At 33.5% G+C, this 13449-nt stretch overlaps 1 protein-coding gene across 1 annotated transcript in view; it reads left to right on the top strand.

The window, feature by feature from the left end:
* The first annotated feature begins 6796 nt into the window (after positions 1 to 6796).
* The window catches only part of LOC103748363 (kelch-like protein 1), a 137448-nt gene continuing 130795 nt past the window's right edge, over positions 6797 to 13449 (top strand). The window contains exon 1 of the mRNA XM_008850979.2: positions 6797 to 6991. Coding sequence (XP_008849201.1) covers positions 6877 to 6991 — 115 coding nt within the window. The 5' untranslated portion in view covers positions 6797 to 6876. The remainder of the gene's footprint in view (positions 6992 to 13449) is intronic.

The raw sequence follows: 13449 nt of genomic DNA, 5'->3' as shown, positions 1-13449 counted from the left end.
ATACAGAGTACAATATTGTATAACTGTTTTAATTCAACTGTAAACCTAAAATATTACAGCCAATTTTGAAGAAGATGCATCTTAGCTCTGGAAATTGTTATTGAATATGTCAATGCTGTTGTAATGAAATGCTTCTTCTGATTGTGTGGTTCTTAAATAAATAATTTTTAAAAATATCAAAGAAAAAAGTTAAAAGAAGAAACAAAAAGATGGATAGAATAGCGATGCTGGGGAAGTCATGAAGCATCAGGATCACAAGTCTCCAGGGAGTGGCTTCCTGTGACAGCCTGTTCCGGAGTAGGAAAGTAAGGCTCTAGTCTCAAGACTAAAAGGGAGTCTTGGCCTGAGGCCCTGGAGACTTTTCACATAGCACTTTTTAATTCATAGCTCTCTGTAATTTGAAAGAAGTGGAAGAAATGACAAATTTCATCCTAAAGAAAAAAAGAACAAGAAACTATTAGTAAATGATTACTGTGAGTTGAGGGAGAGTAGATCTTTGAGTGACTCTAAATAGGCTGAATAGACTCCAGTGGATGAACTTTCACTAAGGGATATTTGGATATAAATGCTTGATGGGCTAGGACTTAATACATGTGACAGAATACCTGAAATCTGGTGGTGTGGGATATGGGGGTGTAGGACAGAGCCTAAATTTTATTAACATGTATTATATAAAGTACACAAAAATTCAGTAAAATTTTTATTTCAATCAAGAAAAGAAATTCAAAATATAAAATACTTGTCAATGTGCATTAGTATATTGGGACAAGTGGATGAATAGTTAAAATGTAATTTTATAAGACAATGACACAGTATTCTGAAGATACTGAATAATTTTTTCTATTCAATAAAACACTAATCATGCTTTAATTATAGCCTGAACATAAACATATTAACAAAGATGTTTTGGGGAATGGGACTGTGTCCTTCAATAGGGTGGTGTAAAGTGAAACTTCAGACATTATGAACCTATCACAAGGCAGGGAACAAAATAATTGGTGACTGCTTTTTTGTTGTATAGCTGACTGAATGTTTTAGGCTTTATTAGGTTGCAGTTTGTTCAAGGTGGGAGCAATGCTCATTCAGAACACAGATTCATTTACTTTGGTTATAGAAATTCTGAGATTTTTGAATGTGAAACAATAAAAGAATGTTACATAAAAAAAGTTAGTCACAAATAACAGTACAAAACCCATTCCACTCATAAATAATGATAATATTTGGGTTAATTTTCTGAGCTTTACTTGTTTTGATTGGGTCATTACTCTTCTGTATTTGAGCTCTGAGTTTTGCACTTCTTTCTTTTTATCTTAAGGTTATCAGAGATTTCTGTATTTGGAATAAAATTAATGAACTTTCTTTTTTTTAATGCAGAAAACTTCATTTTTAATGCAATTGACATTAAGATGTTTGCACATGTGTTTCTAATCTCTATATCAGATTATTACTAGTCACAGTCAGTTACTTTCTGAGGTCCTTGGCATCTGAGCTACTTGTTCTTTTTTGAATGTTTTATTCATTATTTTTTTTTAATTAAAAGGAGCATTTCATTACAACAGAATTAACCTATTCAATAACATTTTTCTGAGCTAGGGTACATCTCTTTCAAAATTGGCTGTACATTTCTAGGTTTACAGATGAATTATTACGCTTATATAATCTTTTACTCATTATAAACTCTATAAGACATAAAATTAAATGAGGTTCCAACATTTAAAAAAGATCTCCACTTCGTTGTCAAAACACACAGTTTCATACAGAAAAATTCATTCCAGGGCTCTTGACACTGAGACGTTTTCACATGCATTTCTAATCTCTATATACATGACTATCACTGGTCACAGTCTCCCACCTTCTGAGCTCCTCGGCATCTGAGCATGAACTTTCTTATATCACATGTGGTCTCTCCTTGTTTCTTGAAAAACTTGGGGCAGATTCATTCAAATGTCTCTGATAGAACTTTTATGAGTCAGTTGAATTGAGGAATCTGGAAATCTCTTTTACATATACTTTTCCAATTTATATTAAAATGTAAAAATGATCTCAAATAACTTAGCTAAAATACTGATTGTGTCATTAGTTTGCTTTCAAGGATGCTAATGAAGGTGTGAATTATATGAGGAGCTGTTTGCTTAGGGCTACTGATTCTCTTCCAGATTCCTTATTGATGGTCTATCTGTGTTCAAGCTACTTGCTTCTGTGACGGTTCAATCTAGTGCCATCAGAAGCTGGTAGAGTTTTTGGAAGTGCTGTGGCATTGGTGAGAGAAATAATACTGCAAAGTTTCAGCAACTCTGTCTAGTTTTCTTATGTTTTGAGCATACACAATGCTGAAAGACAGAACATATACAGAAAAACTCATTAGGATGACTAGCTATTGTTTTCCTCTGTGAAATGGGAGAGCTTACAAGTGTTTACTATGTTGCTTTTACAGTTCTATCATCACTCAACTCTACTTTCACCAGCACCTTACACTGACTGACAAAGAGATTCAAATTATATTTAATTTAAATGGAACCACTATTTTCCTATGGAATGTTTTAGAAACTTCACAATAAAAAAATCTAAATGCATTTTATTCATATGAGATTTATTTCAAATATGTTGAAAGACAAATTTGATGACTGTCCTGGAACACATTATGTAGACCAGGCTGGCCTTAAACTCACAGAGATCCACCTGCCTCTGACACCCAAGTTCTGGGACTACAGATGTGTGTCACCACACCTGGCTGAAAGGATATTTTTATATTGAATTTTCATGATTTTCATACAATATAGTTTGATGGTATTTAGATCACATCCTCTATTTGCACTTCCCCCATTGTCCCCTTCTCAATTTAATGTACATTATATATATGTAGATAGATAGATAGAGAGGTAGATAGATAGATGATAGATGATAGATAGACAGACAGATAGATAGATAGATAGATAGATAGATAGATAGATAGATAGATAGATAGATAGATAGATAGATAAAATGTACATTTGGCATATGGCGTCAAATTTGTGTCCCCAAATCTTTCAGCATAGGTTCAACCACTGGGCCCTCCAAGAGCCCCATCCCTGTAAGTTACTGTTTTTCCCTTGTCCAGAAGCCATCAATTACCCTTAGGTTGGGTTGGGATTTCTTAACCACTTTCCTATGTCCATGCTGGAATTTTGTCTGGTTTGAGCTTGCACAGGACGGGTGCATGCTGTCACCATTGCTGTGAGTTCAGATGAGTAACTGTCTAGAAGACTCTGTTTCCTGTGTTACCAAACACATCTGGCTCTTACAATCTTTTCACCTCCTCTTCTGCAATGATCCCTGAGCCTGAAGGGCAGAGGTTTGAAGCAGGTGCCCATCCAGGGATAAGCACTCTGCAGCTTCTTTTTCAGAATGAATTTTTGTTCTAGCTATTCTAATTCTGTGAGTTAATTTATTAGCAAAAGACCCAATAGTGAGCTAAAATTTTGGAAATATTATGACATTATAGGAAATATATGAAATTATATCACTGTGCTGTCTAAGGAAATAGTTTCCATAAATGTAATAACCCAAGGATAAGATGTTAGAAGATTTAGTGCTTACTTTGGTTTATACTAAGCTCATTTTTTCACTTCTGTTTGCTTTATTGTTCTATGAATCTTCGTGAATGAAAGGTATCGATGTGATATGCTTTGTATAGATTCTATTAGATCTCTGCTCTTTCCAGTTACATATTCATATTTATTTCTCTTAATTAATAGTTTAGGAACTAGACATTTTCATATTTCTAGTAATGTACTGATATATTGTATTTCCTGTTTTTTTTTCTTTTCATATATTACATTTTGATTTAGATGTCCTTCCTGATATACACCTTATGCAATACAATACTCCCTCTGATTTCATATACATATATAGATATATATATATAAACATTTATATGTATACGTGTGTGTGTGTTTGTGTGTGTGTGCATGTGTGCCTACAGAATCAAATTTGTGTCCCCAAATGTCCTTTGTTGTGGGTTCATCCACTGGAGCCTGGTTAACCTATCCAGTGTCACACTCTTAATGAAAGCTGACTTTCCCTTTCCAAGTAGGTATAGGTTTCTCAGCTATGGCTAGGGTTTCTTACCCACTTTCCCACTTCAATGGCAAGATTCTGTCTTGTTTGAGTTTACATGGGTCTTGCACATGTTGTCACCATTGCTTTCCTCATATGAGTAACTCTCCAGCTGTCTGAACTTTGCTTCCTTATGGTCATCGACTGGCTTGTGCAATCTTTCCGCCCTTACTCTCACGATAATCCCTCAGCTTTGGGAGACAAGGTTTTATGTAGGAGATCTATTCAAAGATAAGCATTCTACAGTCTCTTATCTGCCTGTTGGTTAGTTGTGGGTCTCTGTCTTAATAATCACCATGTACTGAATGAGGAAGGTTCTCTGGTGAGCATTGAGAGATGCATTGAACTATGTAATTACTTTACATACTACTTTATGATATTTTAAAGGTCTTTCTGTAATAAAAAACTTATAAATGTTTTCTGACTTTTAATATTAGACTATGTAATTTATCTGATAAAATAATGGCATTATAGTAAAAAGAAATCTATGCATTTAATTTTGTTAGGTTATGACAATGTATAATTGAGCTTTGTATTAAGAAAGTATCTGTAGATACAAAGTTGTACAAAGAATCCTTATAAGTATTATAGACAAACTTATAGAGAAAGCTTAAATCCTAAGCATCATTAAAATAAGCATTATACACACAGACAAAAACTTTGTCCAGTCCATAAGACCATCCTCATCTAATTCATTTTAACATGTTGTATAGTTTAGATATCTATTGCGCAGGCTACTTGTTTCAGTTCATTTTACAGATAAAGATGAAAGAAAATTTGGAAGCACTTTAGTTGCTGACATTTATAAACTTTCTTACCTGAAACTTGAAGTTGCTAATGAATTGTCAATAATTAATCTGTTACTATACCTAAACCAACAGATCTTTTTAAATATGTAACATTAGAAAAATTCAAGAGAGTATTTTTATTGAAATTATTTTAAATAATAATGTATTTTAGTTATCTTAAACTGTTAAACTAAAAGTTTCACATCACTAGTATACAAATATTTAAAATATTTTTATTCATTATTTTTTATGTGTATGAGTGCATTGCCTGTATGTATGTAAGTGCACCCTTGTCATCCAGAGGCCATGGAAGTCAGAAGAAGGTGTTGGATCCCCTGACTTGTTAGCTGCCATATGGGTGCTGGGTATGGAACCCATGTCTTCTGCAAGAGCAGCCAGTGCTCTTAAATGCTGAACCACATCTCCAACTCTAATATACATTTTTTAATGCTTAAACTGTGTAAAGTATATAAGCTTTCAAGGGAGAAAAGCAATCAATATCTGCACACAGTTTTAAGGTCTATGAAGCACAACAATGACTACTCAGAATGATACTCCTAATGGTGCAATACTGGCACCATAGTGGCGGTAACCAACAGCTATTTAACTGGTCTAAAGACCTGCTCAATCAGAAGAAATTCATGCCTAGAACTGTAAACCTAGTCAGTCACCCATAGCTGGAGATGTCATAGACTGCAGACAGAATCTACTACCATATCCTAAACCAATATAATTTCTAACTATATTCTAAATACTTTTCCTTATTATCACAGATAAGTATAACTTTCACTCCTCATCAAAAAAGCTTTTTTTGCAGTAGATGGAAACAATTACAGAGATTCACAGCTGGTCAAAATGCAAGTAATAAATGACTATGGATTGCCTAAATCCAATAGAAACATTTAAATGCATTCCCTATATTTAAGGATAAAGGAACATTGTAGAAGGTTGTATAGAAACACTATAAAGCTAGAAAAACAGGACACCTGCTGCTACGTAGTGTCTTCCAGGAGTGTCAGGGACCTTAACTCATGAAATCTGAACATTATGGTTATCCAAATGAGACCTACATAATGACAACATGAGTTAACATGGCTATGTGAGTGGGGAAAATTTCACAATATTTCACCTCAAATGAAGAGCAATAGGCAATTAATGGTTGCTGAAAGGATGATAATCAGTTTTTTTCTATGGATGAACCCCTGATACATTATCCAATCCCAAGCTGTCATAACTAAACACACATAAGCAATATTAAAGTATTAAGTAGTTTGTCTGGGTGTGTATATACATATATACTTACGTGTTTAACAATAATAATTAAAGAAATCACAAAATGGATAGTGGACAGTGGGGAGTAGGGATTAAAGAATTGGATGGAGGAGAGCTAGGGCTGGAAATGATATAAATATAGTACTCAGATGTGAAATTATTAAAAATATCAAAAATAACCAAAATTTAAACAAAAACATGGTTTAGGGCATCATTTTTACATTATGATAGAAATAAGACAGAGTTATTTTTAAGGTAAATTAATCCACCATAAGTATTTAAAAGTCATTAAAATATCATGAAAACTACAGTCAATCATTTTAATATAAATGACCTTTTGCATATGTGTCAAAATATAAAACTACTTGAATGCATGCCAGGAATCAAGTTATTAACCTAAGGCAAACACAGATTTTAACACTTCAGTTTTCATTACAGCTTTCCATGTAATAATTGGAAAAGAAGCCAATATATTTTGTTTCCTGTTTTACTTATAATTTATTTAACATATGGTAAACTATTACTAATCTGTGTTACAAGAGTAGGAGTGATAGCAAACTAACTAAACTTCTCAAGGCAACTACACATACTATCTATTCATTAATGAGTAAGCGTGATTAATAGTGACTGTACTGTGCATCATTTACAGATCCTGGCTGACCTTGAAAATCATGCACTGTTTAAAAATGACTTGGAATGTCAAAAGCTGATTCTGGAAGCAATGAAATATCATCTACTGCCAGAAAGAAGAACTTTAATGCAGAGTCCAAGAACAAAGCCCAGAAAATCTACAGTAGGAACTCTATATGCAGTGGGAGGAATGGATAATAATAAAGGTATGTAATCCCAGATTTGCATTAATCCACATCGTTTGTTGTACTATGATTCAGTTTGAATATTATAATTTGTATAAATCAACAATATTTAGATATATTCATTTTGAAGTCTCATAATTTATGAATGAAGGGAAAAATAAATCTGCATTTCTTATTTCTGTTGTGGTTGCTGCTTCTATAGCCGTAGACCCTAGATTACTTTCTGTTCATTGTATACCTGATTTCACATAAAATGAAAGGAAAATTTAAAGCATCTGCATAGAAAACAGAAGTCGAGGGGCTGGAGAGATAGATGGCTCTGTGGTTAAGAACACTATTTGCTCTCCAGAGGACCCAGGTTTAATTATTAGCACCTTCATGCAGCTCAGTAACTCCAGTTGCATGAAATCCGATGCCTGTTCTGGCCTCTGCAGGCACCAGAAAAAGTCATAGGGCACTTACATACATTCAGGCCAAACATTCATACATATAAAATAAAAATAAATAAAATCTTTTTCTTTAAAGAAAGAATACACAAGTCAAAATATGAGAAAAATATATTTGGAATAATACTTCAATTCTATATATGAGATAGAATGTGTGAGGCACATGCCTTCTGAGAGTGGAATAATAAAAAAAACTCCACCCTTGAAGAGGTAAGAGTCTCACACTGACATCAGAAAAATAGACAGTTATGGGTATGCTGACAATGGAAATCGTAATTCACAAATTTAATTGAATTTCAATAATCCTTCCATAGGAAATAAATGTTTAAAAAAATGAATACAAACTGAGTGTGGTGCACAAGCATATATTGTGCAATTCTACTTTTGAATCCAGGGTTTCATACACATTGTGCCCCTGAGCAAATGTAGCCTGGGCTACAGAATGAGTTTCAAAGTAGGCTGGGTACAGTAAGCCATCCATTTTAACTTTTCTTATGTGTGTCTCCATTTCCTCGATCAAGTATATAAAAGGACATATATATAAAATAATTTTCATATTTTTCTGATACATGATATATTTACTTGTAGCGTATTTGATGTACAAATAATATATACTTTGCAATAGTATTATGAGCACATAATCAGCCTCATTTAAAAGTTTTTAGTTATTAAAAATCAGAATGAAGGTACAAAACTTACTATGACTTCCCCAAATAACAGCTAAAAGCAAACAATTTACATGTTCTGTAGAGAACCACAAGCTTCCATTTTTCATGTCAAAAAACCTTTTGCACTGAGGGTCGTCTGGATACACTAACTTGACTCGATATGCCTTAACATATATGACAGAATGCATGAAATCCAGTGAGGGGGATGAGGGGTTGTGAATGGAGGAGGGGGTATAAAGGTGATTACAATGTTTTGTGTGAAATGCACAAAATTACAACGAAAATATCTATTCCAAAAAAAGCCCATCCTATGGCTATCAGAACACTGAGATGCCACTATCCAGTGATACCTGAAGAAAGACAACATGACTCCTAGCATCCATTTAAGCCAACAGCAGGACCTTAAAAGTCCTGACATGTTGTACCTTTAGACCTCTCTTGGAACTATGCTCTTGAACAAAGGTCTTGCCCTATTTTGAAATATTGCACTCAGCATCATAAGGGGAAAGAATGAGGAACATGTTTCCCTATCTGACACCTACTGACTTAAAACAGAATATGCAACTACAACCAGCTTTTATCAATTTAATCCCAGTAAAGAAGAAAAAGGGAGCATCTCTTCTGCTCTTAAAACTTCAAAGCCATAGTTTCAAGGCATTCAGACTCAACAACAGACATCGTCAGTCCCACAAATTCTAGACTGAGTGTTACTAGAGGATCCACCAGTCCTCAGTCATTTTTCTCAGAGTCAGTTATATCAGGTATTTTCCAAGTTCCTTGGCTTGTGTAATCCATAGGGAAAATCTCCTTGCCCCCATAAATGTAGGAGACAAATCCCACAGTAATTGGGATTTATCATATATTGTTCTTTCATATATTGATATATCAGTGGTTCATTTTCTCTGAATGATCTTTAGTAATACAATGATTTTTCCTAAATATAGAATGGAATCAAAACATTTTATTTTATCCATGTAGCATATTGTTAGAATTTCACCAGAGATACCTAAGATGATCCCTCAATAACAGTTTGTCTAATTAACTTTTTTCTGAATATATTCAACTGATGACAATTATGACAATTCTATGACTGCATTTTAAAATATACTTTTCACTTGAAGAAAATAATATTTGAACTATGGGAAAAACTAATATTACTTCAGGTGATAAGATTTGCTAATTGCATTATAATCATTGTCAGCATTAAGTTTAATACCATGTTTGTGTCACAGCCTCAAATCTAGGAAGCTGCCTGTTTCATTTTTGTTCAACTAAATATCAGTGTTATTGATATTATCAAATAAAGTCTATACAAATTAGTAAAATGTAACTATCATTCAACAATAGTCAAAACATTTGTTCCTTTGAGAATTAAGAAAGTAACAAAAGAAGTAAATAAATAAGGGACCAAGAAATTGACACAGACCCTGTGTTTTCCTCCTATCCTCCTTCCGTTCCTCTGTGCTGCACTTCAATAATTACTAAAGACTGATATTTAGGAGAAGAGTTTACAAGTCTTTAAAGAAAAGGGTTAATAATTTAAGCCTTTCCTTTTCAAATGACGAAATAAGCAAGGTCTTATTGTGTAAATGACAAAAGATAAAAATTACACTGAAAAGTGAAGAAAGTTATTCTTTGTAAAAAACAAAGATATTAATCTATATGCACATTGTGCTAAATAGCATCATGTATCATATGACATAATTATCCATTTCTTAAATTTATTTTTATTTTACACATATGAGTTTTATGCCTGCATGTGTGTAAGTGTACCCATGTCATTCTGTGCCCAGGCAGTACAGAAGAGGGTGTCGAATTCTCCTGGAACTGGAGTTATGAACAATTGTTAACCACCATGTGATTGCTTGGATTCAAAGCTAGGTCTTCTGCAAGAGCAGGCAGTGCTCTTAATCGCTGATCCATGTCTCCAGCCCCCTAAGCATCCAGTTTTTAGAACATAAACAATGAAATATCACCTCAGAGTTTAGAAGGATAATTTACCTAATACTCTGATTTGTAGTGAATTTCAATAGATATATTCATTCAACTCTCACAGTTCATAAAATATGTTTTATACATAATGATATCTTTTAAATAAAATATCACTTGTTTTCAAGAATTCCATATACCTCAAGGAAAAAAGCAACCTATTAAGGTCAATTACATTTGTAAATATGCACAGGATAGTATTTATCTTAAAAGCTACTGTTGATTAAACACTAAAAGTAAATTAATATTAACAAAATATCACCATGCTATTAAAGAAAAGAGAAACACCAATTTGAATTATCTGTTTAGTATGTAATCTAATGCAACTGATTTCTGAAGAATATTTAGCAACATAACAACGTTCTTTCTGACTTTTAAAAAATCTTATTGAAATATTTGTGATTTTCATACAATATAACTTGATGGAATTTAGGTCCCCTCCCCCATCCCACTTTCCCCACTGATTGCCCTCCACCCACCCAATTCAATGTCCTCCACAAGGGCTGAGGGCTCATAGAGAAATATAGACAGAAATATTTTAAGAACCACAGATGATGGGTGACCATAAGAAAACAATTTTTCAGACAGCTTATCAGTTACACATGTGAACTCACAGCAATGGTGGCAGCACGCTCAAGACCCATCCATTCAAGTTCAAACCACACAAAATCCCAGCAAAGACATAGTGAAATGGGTAAGAAATCTCAATCCAACCTAAGGCAATTTGGCAACTAATGGCTGCTGGAGGGGGAAGTAAGTCTCTTACAGGGAGGGGACTCTTGGTAGGTTGACCAGGCTCTCTGACATTTTTTTTTTTTTTTTTTTTGTCTTTTTGAAGCAGGGTCTCCCTGTAGCCCCAGTTGTCCTGGAACTCACTATGTAGACAAGGCTGGCTTTGAACTCACAGAGATCCACCTGCCTCTGCCTCCCAAGTGTATTTTTAATGTTACTCAACCTTACATTTAATTGAAAAAATACTCAAGAGTATTCAATGTGTGTTTCTCTATGTCTGCTCAAAATTAATGATTTATGTAGTACCATGAGCATTTTCAATGGAGGATTCTTGCTACCTTAATGGAGTTGCTAGAGCATAAAGCAGCATGAAAATGTGGAGTCTATTGAGCTAAGTGTTGTTATAATTTCAATTTCTCTTTGAGGAAAGCAGTCTTTTTGAAATAAAGAAATTTCCTAGCCATTAAACTTTGCTAGGGATCTTAAATCTTTTGGGGTTGGGAGTTTAGTAATACCAATTTCTTACTATTATAATTATTCAATAGGTGATAAAATTAAAAACGTGACAATACAGGATGTTAAAAACATATTCTGGATTAAATCAACAGTATATTGTGTTTTCCACACACAATATGCCTAGATACCCAATCTAGTTTAGCAGTTATTTAAGGAAAAACTTCAGAATTCTTACTTTACCCTAGCACTATAGGAATTGTATATTAGAAATAGGTCAAGAACACAGGTAAAAATCTTGAAGAATCCATTTGTTTTAAGTAAAACCTCAGAATATCTATTATTTTTTTAGGTAAAAATCTTTCTGGAAGCTATACTTCAAGATTTTTAAAGAACACAAGTAAGACATTGCCAAAGAAATCACTAAGGTTTGCAGGGCACTTCTGCTTCTTAATGTGTTTTCTACCCCTTCTTAACTTCTGTTATTTACAAATAGTTATTAAAATTTTTGCCTTGAATCATACTATTTATCATGAAGATTCATATACTATTCATCATGGTCATTTATAATTACACAATCATTTTATGCCTTCTTGGTCCTTCTTTACCTACTTAACTGCTGGGACTTAGATGATATCTTATGAGGTTGGGAAACTGTGACCATAATCGTGACTGGAGCTATGACTAAGGTTAACCAGTGCTACTATCACTGAAACATCTTGCTAGGTGTGATTTTTACTATATATTTTTTTATTTTTACTGTATTTTTAAATTTTGATTTTTATGTTTTGGGAAAACTCAAAATATTGTCCCCTCCCATTATTCATTCTCAGTTCACATAAAACTCTCTTCAGAAATGATACACCTCATAGCCACATATATTTGTGTGAGGCCCTGTATTATGTTCTGGTACCATTTGATGAGTAACATGAATTTAATTTCTGTCCCATAGAGTGTCCAACTTTATCTAGGATAACTAATAGCCAGCAAGAAATTTTAAAGTAGTAGTACAAGAAAGAGAGTGCAAGTGCACTGAGCATGATGCCTAGATACCCAATCTAGTTTAGCATAAAAGTACAGAAATGTAAATAAATAATTTCTGAGTTGTTTTTTTCAGCTGAAATCTAATAATACAAGGCATGAGCTTAATGTAATGCAGTTTAGGAAAGATAATATTGGTGATAAAGTTCTGCAGCTGGATCATATATAAATATCTATCATTGAAGGACAATGACCTTTTCAGGGAATGGGGAAGTATTGAAATAAATGTGGAAAACAGCTAATATTATCTTGTATGGGAAAAGTCACAAACTAGCTTTAATAAAAGACATAAGCAGTACTTTTCTGGTCGGTAATCTAGAAACATTTGCAAATTAGTGATATTCTTATAAAGGAGGGAATCATTGAAATAAGAGTGATGCCGGTTAAAAACTTTGAAGTCATTTAAAACCTCCAACCCTTTCTATCTCAGCAAAATATTCTACATCTGTAAAAATAAAATGATCAAATGAGGTGTGGTATATCAAAACCACAAACGAGCACTGCAAAGCATCCCAGTGTATGTTTGTTATTAAAGATGGCACCAGTGTATTTGGCAGTCAGAGTCTGATGTTTCTTATTTTATTATAGAATAAAGTCCACTAGTCTAGTAACTTTGGAGAGATGAGATTACAGGGACTCTATGAAATAATAGTGATGTGATACAGAAATGAGTTAAGATTAAAAGTTGTCCATATAAGTGATAGCTGTATGAACATCAGGATGCCTGATGTTTATCTTTCAGGTAAATTACAATATAATTTAAGAGTGAAGAAATCAGGTAAAAGAATTAAACAATCAATTGAAACTTCATATTTTACTTATTATTTTTATTTTTTATTTTATGTGTATGAATGGATTGCCTGCATGTAAGTATACCCATCATGCAATGTTACCAGAGGTTAGTAGAGGGTGTCAGATTCCTTAGAACTGGATTTACAGATCATTGTTACCCACCATGTAGATGATGGAAACTGAACCTGGGTCCTCTTCAGGAGTAGTCAGTGTTCTAACCACTGAGCAATCTCTCTAGCCCCATAAATGGAAACCTCAAAGCATGCTTTGAAAAGTACTTTGTTGTCATTATTTTTGTGGTGTTTAGAATCAAATAAATGTCCTAGGTGAGGCATGGTTGTGCATGCCTTTAATCCCA

This window comes from Nannospalax galili, unplaced genomic scaffold (genome assembly GCF_000622305.1).
Source record: "Nannospalax galili isolate Female #2095 unplaced genomic scaffold, S.galili_v1.0 scaffold625, whole genome shotgun sequence".
NCBI lineage: Eukaryota > Metazoa > Chordata > Mammalia > Rodentia > Spalacidae > Nannospalax > Nannospalax galili.
The sequence above is the reverse complement of the archived record's forward strand: the minus strand, read 5'-3'. Positions and strand labels throughout refer to the sequence as shown.